Genomic DNA, 16,089 nt, shown 5'->3' with positions numbered 1-16,089 from the left:
TGTATGCCCATGTTTCCACCCTCACCCAGTACAGCGCTATACTATGTGAGCGGAGTTCTTTATTTCAAAGGGATAACATCCAACCAGTTCTAATGCACTAGTCCTTGCAGTTCCACACCCTGATTCCGGCAGTGCAAAGGAATAACTCTCCTATGTTTTAGTAATTTGTAGAGCAGGAACCTTCTGAGTCAAACGTGTGCTTTTATGTCAAAAAATAATTTGCATTTTAGTGACACTACAGAAAGCGTCAAACACTAGCAATCATTCAGTGAGAAGACATAACAGTAATTTGCTTTCAGACAAGCCAGTAGCTAGTTTTCAACAAGTCCGTTGTAGTAGTGAGTCTTCTACTACACCATGGTTTTATGCAGACCTGTTTAACAAGTAAAAAAGGAACTACACCTTTCTGAGGCCTCAAGTGAGGTTTTTGGCTGTTTTCCTTCCTTGAGTATAGGAAAATCAAAGATACTGCAGTGCTTTTATAGCAACCTTTACATGCTCGTTGTTGCTCACAGAATAGCTATCCCCCTGTTATTCTTTGAAGGTGTCTTCTGTTAAAAGTGAGCTAGATTGGATCAGAAAAATAGGCAATCAACATACAAAAGAATAGATTTGTCAAGCTAGCCTTACTGCTCAAAAACTGAGAAAGCCTCTTAGCTATTTTCATTTATTTTCCCTCGTGTCTTTTCAAATGGTACAGTTTAAGCCCTATGCTGTTATCACAGTACTTCTCTATTTTGGCACAAAACCAGTATCTTTTCCATTTTATTTGTTCATCAATACAGAGGACTATGCTGAATTAATGGTTTTCTTTACAAATAGATGTACCTAGTCTAAGTAACAGTTCTGAAAAGAACAACTTACTGAAACTTTAGTTTGTTATATTCAAACCAGAATTAAGAGTGTTTGTTTTTTTTTTTCCTTGTTTGTTTGATACCACCTTTTCCTATCACTTAAAAATAAATATACCTTTAAAAAAAGACAACATAACTTACATTTTTTTATACAACAAAAATTTGAGCTTGACTCTCCGGCCTAGTAAAGATTGGACGTGTTTTAGTATTACTCATGAAAAAAGGTCTTTTTTAGGGTTTAGGGTTCTCTGAAAAACAAAAAAGCGAAACATTTTTTTTTCTTTTACATTGCTACCATGCCAAAGGAACAAGAAAATACGAGTTTAAGAAGATAAATTCATCCGTGGAGAATATCAACTACATTTTGATTCGCTTTATGATATGACTGACAACATTAACTCACTTTTTCAACAGCAAAAAAAGCTGCTAATGACCCAGTCCTCTTGGATATGTTATCTATTCCATGGTTTTGGCAATTACTTACTCTTGGAATTACTTATTCTGGATCACAGAGGCAAAGAAACACTTTACATTTAATGATAAGAACTGTCTTTCATATGTAAATCAGGAGATTTACAACTGACATGAATGGTGCATGCATATTTAAGCGCTTGCATGCAAAAAGGCTCTATTCTATCTTTTGTCCTAACTGGCAAAACACCACTTGTACCCATCAGAAGCAAAAATTATTCGGGGGTCCAGAAAGTCAAAAGTTTAGGAGTGTTTTTTATATATATACACACATTTTAATATATATACATATTTTTATATGTAAAAGGATATATATATTTATATATAAATAAGAAGTTATGGCTCATTTAATTTTGCTGCTTCAGAACAGTAAGGCATCTTCATTCTAAACTGCCTGTAGGATTAACGAATTACAGTTCAGAGAAGTACGATATTTGACCTTTAAGTATTATTGGAGATTATTATTTATTGCTAAAATCTTATTTCTTCTATTTTTAATGTATTCAACAGAGTGTGCTGATTTGATAAAGCACTGCCACAAATGAAAACGTGAATTTAAAACACCACATGAATTCAAGAAATTTTGGGCTGATGTATTTTCCCCTTATTAACGAGAAATATCTTTCCAAAATTTCACATGGAAAAAATGCAATGTCTGTCCTCTCCACACACTACCGGCATCAGTCATTTAGTGGGCTTACTGTTGTGTTATACAACCTAAGAGGCTGAAGCAAGTCACCTTCATTCTTCCGCTCACTTTCTTCTGTGTAGATATTATGGTGTGCAATGTAGGATATGACAGAATCTGGGACAAGATATTTTACACTTAATCCTCTGCACAAGGCATAACGTATCAGTGTTGCACTTATTTCATTCTGAATCCATTCTTTCACCAGAAAGATATTGTGCTGAAATTTAGTTAAGAGTTCTGATTCTCTGATATACTGAGCAGGATCAGAGCCAGCACGGCTTATACAGACCAACCCAAACTTCTCCACGATTTCTTTGACATGCTCTTTCTTCCAGAGGTTGGGTGTCTGAAACGTCTGTAGAAAATCAGCCCCACAAAGCAGCTTTAATTCTGGTAGAACTGTTAAGAGAAAAATAAATGAGAGATTCATTAAAAAAATCCATCTCCACACATCCCCAGATCTGTGCCAATAAGAAGCATGTGTCTTCAGCCCTTCAAGGACACTTTGCTAAGTAATGATCTGCAGCTTCCACTAACTGTAATGGTATAATATCCAAATAATAATAATCCAAATGTTTCAGTGCTCCATTTTTTGATAAGTGCAATAACCTTTATTTCAGGCTATGGTATGTCTGAAGCAGGGAAATTGTTGCTTGTTTCTGATCAGTACAGCTTGATAAATAATGGTGGGCAAACAAATCCTAGTTTTTTGCAGCGTTATGCAGCGAGAAAGGAGAGGGTAAGCTAAGGAGAAATAATACAAAGGAAGTAGCTGGATTTAAGAATTAGCAAGGCCTAATGAAGGATGACTGTTGCTGGATTACGCCAGGAAAAAACATTTTAAAGGTGACAGCAAAGCTGTTGCGTAAGGCAACTAAGAGACATGAAGTGCAGGGAATTCAATTCAAAATGAAATGAAGACAATCAACCATCACTTCTAAGCAGGAGAAGAAACACTGCATGTGAAGCTATACTTGGTGAATCAAGGAGGGACAGCAAATCCTAGCAGGACAGTACGAGGGACTGAGAGGAGCTTTTAAGAAACATTAGATGTAAATAATTCTGGAAGTCCTTTCAAAGCAATCTGTAATACGCTAGTTTTATCTGACTTGCTCAGCCCTATTTTACACTGATCGGGATGCTACTTTTGAATAAAAACATTGAACACTCAGATGAAGATCTGGAGCTGCCCTAACACCTAACTTTTTCAATAAGACTATCTACATTTTATGCTACCATAAGGCAAAGAAGTATGAGCTATCCTGAGATTTTTCCAAGTTATTGTAAGCATTACAGGCTATCAAGTACAGAAGAATAACCAGTCTCTGAGAAGAAGCTAGTTTTAGCTGTTTCTGATGCTTAGAGTTTGGACACTAAAAATCAAATAAAAGGACACAGTAGTCTTGTCTTTTCCATCTAGGTCCTAAATAGATGGCATCAATAAGTTATTCTAAGTTTAACAAAACCACAATCATTTGTCAATACCTTTCCTTAAGGAACCTTTTTATTTGCAATGCATACTACAATGACCCGATTTTTGTACGTGAAACAAATTAATGACAGTCAGCAACAAAGGAATCTTACAGTTTAGTAGACATACACCTAGTAGAAAAATAGTATGGAATTTTGTACCATTAAATCCAACCCAAACTTTGTGAAAGTTTCCATTATATGGAAGAGCCTTCCTGCAAACTTCACAGAAAATCCTGACTCAATAGTTTTCATCGATTCCTCATTGGTTTTGTTGGGAGGTTGATGTGGGGGGAGGGAAAACCGAGTGTCAGTTGCCTCCTGTTAGAAAGTTTGTGCCGACCAACATACATTTTTCAGAGAGGGAAGGAACTATATTCTGATCTGGAGTTCCCAGTAGCACTCGATCTTTCCTTGTGCTCCACTCCACAGCATGCTAGTGAACAAATGAAGTGGGGAAAAACTGTTCCATTCCTTCTTGGTGGGCCATGTGTTTAATATAACCATGCGCATACTGTTGCCCAGTCTGACAAAGTGCTCAAGGCTGAAAAAGTAAGTAGCAACAGGTTGCTAGACTTCTTCCTGTCCACACCAACAGATTGTTCTTTGGGATTAACTGTCTAATAGAATATGAGTAGAAAAAAATCCAGCCACCATGTCCTAGACAAGGAGTTCTATTTCTTGCCAGTCCTTCTCTTCACCCACTTATTGCTGTAGCTTGTTTTTGACTTTGGGGGAAACCTGCGCTTATGACTGACTGATTCTATACTAAGGAATTTTAACAGAAAAGAAAGACTAGTTTGAAAATTTGCCTTTTTTTTTTTTTTTTTTTACAGAAAATGCCATAAAGCTTGAAAAAGCTAAAGAAAATAATACCCAAAGGAGAAATTTTACATCAAGGAAAGCTGAAATAGTCTCACCTGCTTTTCCACTCATTTTCCTCAATGTGGTAATGAGAAAAACGTGACTTGTCACTTGTCAACAATGATAAACTCCATCAGACAAGATTCAACTGCAGTCCAAATACCAGAGACTTTTATTCCTCTATCATTTCTAATGATAGAACAGCCCATGCTTTGGAAATCTTCGCGTAGCCATGAATAACTTAAATAGATCATTCATGTCCAAGTAGTGGTACAACACCATAGGAAAAATGTAAAGTATCAGAAATCGACCAGTACCCTAGCAAAACACAGAGCTAGGGAATATGACAAAATAGGAAACCAAAAGCTGACAGTGTTTCCAAAATCTGTCATACTACTAATGCCAGTAGAGACTTTCCTATCCAGAAATGCAGTAAAACAAACAAACCAAACAATGCATTAGCATCAAAGATTTGGCATCCATATACTTCGTTCATTGTATAACATAAGAATTACAATTATAGATAATCTCTATACTTATTGATATTCTTTAATAATATACTTTATACTTAGCAAAACCAGCAAGGCCACAGCATACATCTCTGACACAGCTAAACCGATGCTTATAAAACCAAAAATTAATACAACCCAGAAATAAGTCTCCTTATTGTAGAAGAGTTGTGGTAATCTCCTTATTGTGTGGAAATTATTACAGAGTAACCGCACCAGTAGTCATGCTGGCATTTGGCATGGATTGTTTTTGGCAGGTTGCTCCAATCTTCAAAACTTAGCAGCTACTGTGTTCAACTTCATCAATTTGTCCAATCTGGTGAAGTTGTATTGTTCTTAATGCTGTTTTTATTGTTTTAATGAACACAGTCACATTGAGACTTACAAACCAACCTGTGTAGTGGGAAGAAAGGGAATTCTCTGTAGATCCTTCTAAAGGCTGTTTGTTTTTCATGAATTCCTTCTTGTACTGCAGCAGTCTGAGTGATTCATTGTAATGGTGCCTGCATTTAAAAAATAAAGGCTTCTGTGTGAGATAATCCTCTCAGAGATCCACAAAGCGATTACCCGGTGCTTTCAGATTCAGGAACACAGTCTACTTTTATGCACTTTGGATTTGAATATAATTTGTTAAAAAAAAAAAACAAAAAACACCACTATATTCCTTCTACCATGAGATTAGTAGAAATGTAGTTAAATTTTGCACAATCCACAAGCAATCCATGTAATGACATTTTGTTTTTCAATTCCTTTTTGACATTCTACTATTAGGGAAAATTTTGTAGCAACATTAAATTTAAAACATTATGGAGGTTTTTGCTAGAAAAAAAAAGCACACTTCAATCAGTATATTTAATTTCTTCATTAAATAGAATCCCTCAGACACAATGTTTCTATAATGCCTGCTCTTTAAAAGTTTTCACGAGTTTTCTCTCAACCTCTTCTCCACAAAAGTATGTTCCCTGATCATTCACCTTGTGCTTTTCCTTTTAATTAAAGTGGTCACAATCCCCAGAAATTCAAAATACACAGGTCTCGTACAATTTTGCACACCTGCTATGCCTCTGACTTTACCGATTTCAGATCCATGAGGACATGCAAAGATTATTTTGTCATTTTCTGGAGTTTCGATTACTTTATTCTTTTGCTGCTGTGCACCATTGGTGCCCCACTGTACGCTGGTACTGCCTCCTCGTGGTGGTGGCTCCTTCTTTGACTCTGAAGGCAAGTGCCAATGTTAGAACCATACACCTCAGCTTTCTTCCTTCAAGCACAGCCTTGCCTGTTTAGAACAGCCCGTCTTGCATCATCCCGAGCCATGCTTATGCAATGCTTGTATTAATTGGCACAAGCCAACATCATGTCAGGAAGCAAGCGTATTGCTAAACAGTGCAGTCACAGCTGAGTACAAAAGCCAGCACCTTATGTCTGTCCAGCAAATATATAAGTAAAATGACTGTGAGGTCTTATACAACTGTATCAGAGCAAAGACTATGGGTTACAAGGTAAAGTTTTGCCCTTAACTCTGTCCAAATTCAGAATATGTACAAAGCCATAAATAACCTTTTGAACGTCTGCCTAAGGAATGAATTTATAGTTTAGTGACTTAAATATATACTCTTCAAATCACGCTCAATACTTTGAGCCACAGTAATAAGTTGCACGAGTGCCAAGAATATACACCTAGCCAGGCTGCATAATTATCTCCAGTCATTTTTGGTGCTCAGCCACTGTCTAAAGGAACTGTATAGACAAGGGGTGCAGGACATATGGCAGGAGAGAGTAGGTAGCAGTAGCTTGGCCTGTGTCTTCCTACATTTCTATTTTTAATCCTGCCTTCTTGTAAACAGGCTGACGCTATGTATAGTCAAGTACACTAACTTCACATTGTGGATTGACATTCTTGGGCCTCGATTCAAAAATAAGAATTTTTGGCAAAGAACTCACTGCAGGACTAACAGCACAAGTAATGCAAAGTCTTAACTGCCAAAAGGTCTGTTCAGCAGGCGTTTCAGATGCTGGGGTAGGGAGGATTATGTTACTTTAAAGAGACACCAAAAAGGACAAGCCAATCTGTCAGTTTATCAAGCATTTTCTGAACTCTGTATGAAGCTTCAAGTTTCTATATAATTAAAATCACAAGCACAATTCAGAAAATCTTGTTGGGTAAGGCATACCATGATTTAATTTAGAATTGGCAAATTTCTACCTGCACTACAATTAAATCTACATTACAAGAGGAATGATGTAGTTCGTTGGTTAATAGTTCTTCTGACAATATTGTAAGAAAATAAACCACACCAGCAAGCACTGGGACAGTTCAAAACTTCCATATTCAATGTAAGAGGCAACTAATAACATCATCACAAGTGGGATATCAGCTCTGCTGCTTAAAATTCTTTTACGTCATAACTATTTGGAAGCCTCTGCAAAGTCCACAAATTCTGATGAAATACGACAACATCAGCACACACAGGTAAAAGAAATACTGTAGGACAAGGCCATTCATGCCTCCCCTTCAGGACACAATGTTCTATTACAGTTAAGCGTATAACTCAAAACACTAGAAGGAAGAGACATCTAGGTACAATAGGTTTTGTCTTTGCCTTGCAGTAAAAAAATCTCTTCCTACTGCTACTAACATTTCCTACCTGAGGGAGCTTACAGCAGAGATGACAATGAGTTCTAACTAGGGGAGAACCTTAAAAAGGATCTAGCCCTAAAACCACCTCTTCTTTTTAATATTCAAATGTGACAGTTACTGTGTAAAAACCAAAGCACCAACCTGTGCCATTTCACGAAGATGCTGCTTCCCCTTTCAAGGGACAGGGTTCAGCATTAAGTTATGGCACTGATTCAGCTCATTAATATGGGTCGTTGTTTGGAAAAAAAAGCTTCAAAGTAATTTCTCTCCTTTGTAGGCATCCATTTTAACAATTTGTGAATTTATTTATGAAACTAGTGGCTTACTTTCCAGGCAGAAAGGCAGTTTGGCTGCTCATGCCACACTGATACTATTTTTCCTAAGGAAAAAGTTATGCATACAGGTTTTATTTACAGTACCTCTTATCCTATTTTTTATATGCAGTACATTTTATCCTAAATTTACAATCTACAAACGCAATCTTGCAAGTAGTACTCAATTCAGTTGGCACTGCGCAAGATCAAAGTCTTTGTAAGTAGGATCACCTGATCAGTAGGATTTGTGGCTCCTTCTCTGCAAGGATTTAGTTTTACAAAGCTTAAGTTTGGGGGAGAAATCCCATACCCAGCTAACGTCGCAGGACAGAACTGTTGGTGATCTCCTTCACTGGTGCATACCACTGACCAATGCAATTAGACAAAAGAGAGCAAAGTTTTCTCAGAAGACAGGCTAGCAGGGTGTCCTGAGCCCCCTCACCACCCTTTACTCCTATTCTGCTGGTTAGAGGGAAGGGGGAAAGAAGCAACTCGATGTTTGTGTTCACCCAGTGATCCAAGGAAAAGCAGAACTAAAAGGCTGCACTAGCTGTTTTGTACACTACACGTTTTGCAAGTACACAGGGTGTTCTTATGCATGCTTCTGTGAAGTAACAGGTCTATTTTTTTTTAATGGCTTTCACCTAGAGCCCTAAGAGCTTTCTAGGCAGCTGCTGGAAGGCACATGCTAAAGCCTTCAGCTACACAAACAACTGTTTTGAGTTAGAAAATCTGAGCAGGAATAAGAAATAATTGATACTTCTTACAGCACACTTTCTTTCTTGAAAGACATCCAAAAAGTCTTGCACTTTAACGGTGCCTGTAGACTTTTGTAGTACCTTTATTTCCAGAAGGTGCTCAGCACAAGAATTTTGCGTTTTTATATCTTGCACTGTAATGCATTTGTTATCAACAGCAAGCACATGGGGAAAAGTTATGTTTCTAGGCAGGTATTAGACAAAGTGTTTTATTTTTCCTTCTAGCACAATAACAGCAAACTCAGTGATTTTGTGGAGAACTTCAGCAATTATAGGCTTGGGTTTCACTTGCCATTAGAATTAAAAAAAAAAAAAAAAAGCTTTTCAAGGAAGTGCGAACAGATAAACCTGCAGGTATAATACTGCCAACGTAGCTAATCTAGAATAAGGGTGCTCCTGACAAATAGAGCTGTTTTGAACTCTGTTAGTTTCTGATTGAGATCTCTCTCTATTACCTGCTTAGTGACTCAAAAGCTAGAGAAATAACAAGGGAGCCAAGAACTTTGCTGCCCAACTCTTTCAATGACTATGGCTTTCCAGGGCGCATTGTTGTCAAAGAGGCTTTCCACATGGCATCTAGTGACTTACACGGCACAAGCACATTACTACGCAGTGCAGTACCAATGCATAGGTCTGGGGGAAGCCTTTCTGCTTTGCACTGGGAAATGAAAAAGACTCCAGACATGGAAATACTGACTACACAACCTTTCTCAGAGGACAGTGACATGAATTTCTATCGTCACAGATATAATACTTTATCTCGTAGGAGAAGATGCCATAAACAGACATGCTTTGCTCGGGTGTTTTACAAGAGTGAGTTCTGTGCATTGATCCATCAACCTGACAGATTTCTGGCAGTCAGTAACTTCATAAAGAAAGAAAAAGCAATGTAATTACCTTAACACTTTTACTGTCTCTGTCCATGTCTCCTGCTCGCTCTCCCATGGATCTACTCGAATCCAGTCAGATGTCTCCAGTGCTAGTTTTGCCATTGCTACCCGGTGCCTTGCTGAAACCAAGCCTTTCTTTCTGTAGTCATCATTGACAGGTGACATTATGCCTTCTATCACATGGTATCTTCCTTTCAGAAGGAAAAAAGAAAATAGCCATATTCATAGGATCTTCAAAATTTAGGGTAGATGGAATATTGGGAGCTCATCTAGTCCAGCCTCCTGCTAAAAGCATGGTAAACTTCAAAGTTACAGGAAGCCACGAACCACTTAATAACATTTTTATCTAGGTAATATTTTTAATAAGAAAAGAATAATTTAAAAGAATTGAAAAGCAACCTTCCTGTTACTCTGAACCACTTATAAGTACTATCAATATGTTTGTATCATTAGATGATTCAACACACAATATCTGGATAAACATGCAATTTTCAAGTAGAGATGTTTATAATTTATGATGCAAGCTATCAAAATTGCTGGATATAATGAAATTTTATATTCCAATAATTGTATCAGTACAGCTTTTAGACAGCCAGAATAATGGATGACTTAACTGACCACTGGGTTGTTCTTAAGTGTCTCGTGCTTGTTATTTATCAAGAGTCAGTGTGCTTTTCATCGTGCTAAAGCAAGAAATATAGCATGTTATTGTGGCTGTGATTAACGCAAGTCAGACAAATAAGATGATTCAAAAACAAAGATGGGTAATGGAGTCTAAAATTAGACTTATGAAACTATTGGCCAAACATCAGCTGAGCTGCCATTAAGCACCCCTTCTATCTGCCTGATCATGTTAATTAAATTTGAAAAATATGCCCATATCTTTCTACCCTTGTAATGTAGACATTAATATGAGCTCCTTTTGTTAGGATTAGCAGTTCTGGTTTCATATAAGGAAACAGAACTAGATTAAAATGTAATTCTCATTTTAATAAGTCTGAGAAATAAAGCACTGATATGAGTTGCATCCCTCAAACTGAGAGCAAAGGTGTTTCAAACAAATAAACAAACAAAAATTCTAGTCTAACACATCCATTTTAAATAACTATGATAAATATAATACTGAAGATTAAAAAAATAATTTTTAAAAATTCAGTTGTTAAAACAAAAAAACACAGAATGCAGCAAGTTCCCTCCAGAGCTTTGTAATGAAAATGATAAACTTGGACTCATAATTTCTGATAGTAGCACATAACAGTTTAATAATTTTAAATAGCAATTTAGTAATGTAACAATTATTTTGATATAATAGGAGTAAAATTTTCAAAATTACTTAAGGGAGGTGAAGTTTAAAAAGCAGCATTAAATTTCAATGCTATTTACAGGCCTATCTCCTGTGAAAATGTCAACCCAACCTATCCTCTGTTTTAAAAACATTCTCAGTATAGCCAAAATGGTCAATAGCGCAAGATAAGATTTCCCAGGAACATGCAAAGATGTGTATATAATTAAATCCATCTGTTGACCTGAAATTGGAAATATTTCCTCTTGACATAGGAGCAACAACCATTCTGTGATACTTTGATAAGACACAGCGCTATTGTAAATTCTCAGTTGACAGGGAAAGCAATTACACTATGAATTCATTAATGTATAAGAAAAAACCCTTAATGAGGGTAACAACAATTTTCTCTTCTACATTTCAGTTCCTTACCAGTCAGTTTCTACATATAAAAATTGTTCCATTATATTTCAAAGAGATGTATTAAACGTAAAAACTAAAATTGCATGGTCATGCTAGCCAAGAATGAGTAAGCTCTGCCATATCCTTGAGAGCTGTAAACATTTCAGTCTCAAGTTTGGCCTAGAACTGAATAAATTGGATGAGATGAGAGCTTCCAATGTCATATTTTCCTGTTCTAAAGTAGAAATTAAATCAACTGAAAGAATCATTGCTAACACTGAAGATACTGAAAATCAAACACCGTAACAGTTTGAGGTGATTCACAACCACTGGGCAACCTAGCACTACGCAACCATAACACACATAAGAAGCTACAACCTAAAAATACGAGTTTATGGCTCAAAATACAGGAGAATATTTTATTACTGGCTCTAAACAACTTGTGTCCTCTTCTGTAATTCACAAGTTCGCATGCTCAAACACATCCTTCAATCCTGGTAGGCAAGAAAAAGGAAATCATTAATTTATTATTATTATTATTTAAAATTTATTTTAGATTTCCTCTGATATTTTCTTCCTTGCTCCATAAATTACAGGTAGTTTCAAGCCTTTCTTGCTTCAGAATTGCCTTCCCATTCTGCTTCTTTGGAATGCTGTTTGTTGTCATCATGAAATCTGTTGTTGCTTGTCCTGTTGAGTAATAACTAAAAACTATTTTTAAACTGTATTTCGTTTAAAATGTTGTTTTAACTACAAAAAACAAACTAGATGAGAAGAATTTGTTTCTTATTCTAGGGTTCAATAACCTTAGTTCTTTGGACTCTAGATACCACCAGATTTTTTCCCCTTTTTTTGTTCTTTCAAGTAGGAGCTTGTAAAGACTTCAGATATTTTTGTTGTATATGTTTATTTTTCTTCTAATCTTTAAAGGGCTTTTGGTCTTTTTTTCTATCATCAGAGTTGAGCACACTTGTTATTTGCTTCCCATACAGTTTTATTTGTTTTGTTTTTCTTTTTTTTAAGAGGTCATTCATGGCTGAAGTTTCTTTGCTAAATGGATAAAGGTAAATATTTTTTTGAGGATGGACTACAAAACTAGATCGTTACCCATCTTTCTCTCAGTGTCACAGGAAAATCCGTGACAGACAGGGAATCTCTGCAGATGTAGTGTTATCCTACCCAGTGAGCAGGAATGACCCCAACACTGTTCTTCCTTCTGTCATCTCCAGAGCAGGTTGCAATAGGACTTTGTGCTCGAGTATTGTTTTAATTTATTCCTTTTTCCAGAATCCTATTTAATAAGTACTATGAGGCAGTACTGTTTTAAAGGTTTCTGGAAACTTTACTCCCTGCTGAGCACTGCCTGAAAAACATTAGGCCACCTTTGCATTTTTATCCTTAAGCATTAGACCATTTCATTTATCTGCCTGATTTATTACACCAAATTAACTACCCCAAGTAAAGCTTTCTAGCTAAGAGTTTCGATTTACAGTATGACACTATAAACAGGCAGTACCAACATGTAACAGTTGTAAGGAACAACATCATCAAAAGATGCATGCTCCATGCAAAGTTTATTACATGTAAGACTTGATGCTTTCACATGGGCGAAAAGAACAGATGAACCAATACTCTTATTTCAATGTTCCTGTTAAAACTATAAAGCTTTAAAAGTTTTGCTGATACAGGCTTACATAAAATTATTTTGACTAATGCCAATTTCGTCTGTAGGTTACAATGAAACTCCTTATCATTCAGTATTTACCCCTCCCAGTTTACACTTTATAGTAAGTTTTTAAAAAAAAAAAAGGACTTGCTGGTAGCTTCTATGACACTGTTTAAACAATACCAAATCAAAGCCTGGAAATACATGCATTTTCCTTTCCTGTAGATAATAGATATTAAGGACCACATAGCTCTCAGCACAGGAAAAAAAAGAGTCTTAAGCTGACAGCTTTTAATTCAGCTATTTAAGGCTTCTGTCCTGTATTCAAAGACTGCAAACATAAGCCAAACCAAATTCCCTGGGCTTTAACTTTTTATTTTCTTTCCCCCCTCACTCCCTGGAGACTGCCCCAGTTTTCTCTTCAGCACTGGACAAGAGACTGATCTGACTTGTGTTGTCCACCAGTGCAAAGGGCAGGATTCAGCCTGAGTGGGTGACAGAACCAATACTCCTTGGTCACAGATCATTATAGGTATGTTTTGAAAGGTGCATGGAGCTGACACACTCAGAAGAACCTGAGCATTCCCAGGTTCTGCCAATTTCAAAATGCCTTGCCTGGTTGAGAATGCTGCATCATTCCACCTCCTACCATTTTTTAACAGCTCATGTTGTGAAAGATGGTTTGGAACTGCCTGTATAAAGTTAATAACATGATTATCTGTACTGTAAATTCCCTTGGAACTAGGCCAACCATTCCCAGCTTTCACTAGGAAGTGGGTTTAGCCAATTCACTATGAAATCAATGGATACTGATATTCAGAGATATTGTGAACAATTGCAGGACACAGGATTGCAAATCTTTGGACTGGGTTTTGGAAGGTTTGTCTGGGAACAAGCGTTTTATCTGCTTCGTTAATCCTATTCTAAGGGCATAAGGTTACCTACATATCTAAGAACAAAATGAGTCTGATAAGCAGTTTGAATTTTACTGCACAGTACATACACAACATTAAATACATAAAGAAAATCACTGATTACTAAGTCAGTCCTGCTTTGTGACAAGAAGTGGCAGCTATTTCAAAACACTGTAAAATGATGTAAAACTTGCTATCAGAAGTGAAGTGTTGGAAATATTTACAATGCAGTCTCACATTTTAACCTTCTAAGATGCACCAGTACCTTACATTAAAATAAGCTTACATTTCTTTACTGAAAAAACACTGTCACACTTGTATTTCAAAATATGGTCCATTGGATTGTTTCTTTAATCTGCCCTCTGTGACTACACATACGTTAAAAATCACATAATAAAGTTCTGAATGAAAGTAATAGGAATGGTTTCCCTTGAACCCACAAGAGATCAGCAGTTATCCTCCCAGAACTCTCAGCCTATTAATGTTAGGAAAACAGATGCAAGGCTTTTTAACTGTTCCTTTTAAATCAAGATATTAACTTTATTTATAGATAACCGTTTTGATGCCATGAAGGGTGGGAAAACAAAAAGAAAGCACCATATGCCTAGATACAAGAAATCCCAAATATCTGAATTGTTCAAAACTGCTGACAAATAAAACATGAAAAGGATACCATCCTATGCTTACCTTCCCATGACATGTATGCAGAGATTGTCAAGCATGAAAAAGGAAAAGAAAATAGGCAAGACTTTTTACTTTATGTTCAGTCACCTCCTGGGAGAATTCAGCAGAAGGAAAATCAAAGGGGTAAACGATTTAGCTGCCATTGCATTGAAAGTCAGAGCAAACAACAAATATATCAGAACAGTAATGGACAATCTTTTGCGATAGCTCTTCATAGGATGGATGGCTTTACCTTCACCACTTCAGAGTACTTGAAAGATGCATTCACTGAAATAGATGAGGTGTGCAAAGACTGTAGTGACAGATGCCATATAAGTACCTAGACAAACATAAATCACATCCACGTGGCTGAGTGAACTACAGGGCCTAAAGATGCAGATTTACCTCTGCAGTCAGACAGCCACCAGCCACTCTCAAATACATTGTGGCTTCAGTTACTCCTCTGCTAGAGGAGAGTTCCTGGGTATGCACAACGATCAGCCCTCAAACAAACACTGTATGATCTCCACATATCACATCTAGAATAAACATTTCATACTAAGACCTCAAAATATCATTTCTCTTAGAGTTCTTTGGATTTGTCCAAAAAAAAAAAAAACCAACAAAAAACCACCAACCCTATCTTGACAGCTATGCAAATGAGCATTTCCTACAGAAGGAAAGGAGAAAGCTAGCATCGTGAGAGTAACAGTATGAATATTAACGTGGTACAATACTCTGCTCACAGGATACCCTATCCTGAATTTCCTAAACTAAGTAAAAGATTAGGAGCTAACTGTGTGCACCAATAAGGACTGAGAAAATTGAGTTTTATGTAATGGAAGCTTCTTATGTAGAGATGCAGTTTATCTTGAGATGTCTTAAGATTTATACTTTGATTTGCACCTCTGCAAAGTGTGCAAATAGTTTTAATTCCTTCTGGATGCTAAGCCACGCGCACATCTCCCCACGTATCTTTCAAGGATAGAGCCTAGTATAATTAAAGTACTGCTCTATTTAAGCAAGTACTTCTGTAAGCCTTTTAATGAAAACACAGAAAATTAAAGATTTGTTTCCTTTAATTCACGTTCAGTTACTCCTAACTAACGTCTGCACGTACAATAAATATTGACAATGAGTAACTATTGCAGATCTGATCCTAGACCAATCATATCTGTGTTGCTATACACACTACACAAACAGCAGGATCAAAGCCTTTTTTGTGTTGTGTTAAAATTCTGGTTATCAGAATTGTTGCAAGAAAACAGCATGAATGCATTGACTTCCAGTTGACTTGCCGCAGTTATAATCTGATCTCATTCTTTTTTGACAGTATCAGGTTGAACAACATAAGCTTCTGAATTCCCAGGACTTGCTGGTGACTAGTTACTCCTTGGATTTCTCAGTTGCATTGCCCAGAACTGCATCTGACAACCAATGTCTCATATTTTTTCTCCACCTTTTCGGAAGATAGTAACTGATTTTCCTTCTCCTCCTCCTTGCATCTGTCAGAGCCAGAAACATCTTGTCTTTCACACCCCCTCCTTTGCCCTGCGTCCCTTCTGGTCTTATTTTGGTGATGTAAGCGTCCTCCGCTGGCAATATTTGGCAAACGTTCTGAACATCTTACACAGGCTGATTCTACCACTTCGGACTTAATGGTCAAATTTAACATCTGACATCAGGTATTAATAGAA

At 36.8% G+C, this 16,089-nt stretch overlaps 1 protein-coding gene across 8 annotated transcripts in view; it reads right to left on the bottom strand.

Annotated features, from left to right (window-relative positions):
• Nucleotides 1-2: 2 nt before the first annotated feature.
• NMNAT3 (nicotinamide nucleotide adenylyltransferase 3) overlaps nucleotides 3-16,089 on the bottom strand; it is a 29,778-nt gene continuing 13,691 nt past the window's right edge. For 6 of the 8 annotated variants that reach the window (XR_005822513.1, XR_005822512.1, XR_005822514.1 and 3 more), the window contains 5 exons: nucleotides 9,473-9,656; nucleotides 5,253-5,362; nucleotides 2,027-2,415; nucleotides 996-1,102; nucleotides 3-565 (listed from right to left, as the gene is read on the bottom strand). Coding sequence is in view for 1 of the 8 variants with exons in the window: in XM_040567184.1 (XP_040423118.1) it covers nucleotides 1,067-1,102; nucleotides 2,027-2,415; nucleotides 5,253-5,362; nucleotides 9,473-9,656 (719 nt within the window). In the remaining 7 variants the exon portion in view is untranslated. Of the gene's footprint in view, nucleotides 1,103-2,026; nucleotides 2,416-5,252; nucleotides 5,363-9,472; nucleotides 9,657-16,089 lie in introns of all 8 variants that reach the window. The other 2 variants (XR_005822515.1, XM_040567184.1) reach the window with 2 other exon arrangements.

This window comes from Cygnus olor, chromosome 9 (assembly GCF_009769625.2).
Source record: "Cygnus olor isolate bCygOlo1 chromosome 9, bCygOlo1.pri.v2, whole genome shotgun sequence".
NCBI lineage: Eukaryota > Metazoa > Chordata > Aves > Anseriformes > Anatidae > Cygnus > Cygnus olor.
This window is presented reverse-complemented; position numbering and strand designations above follow the sequence as displayed.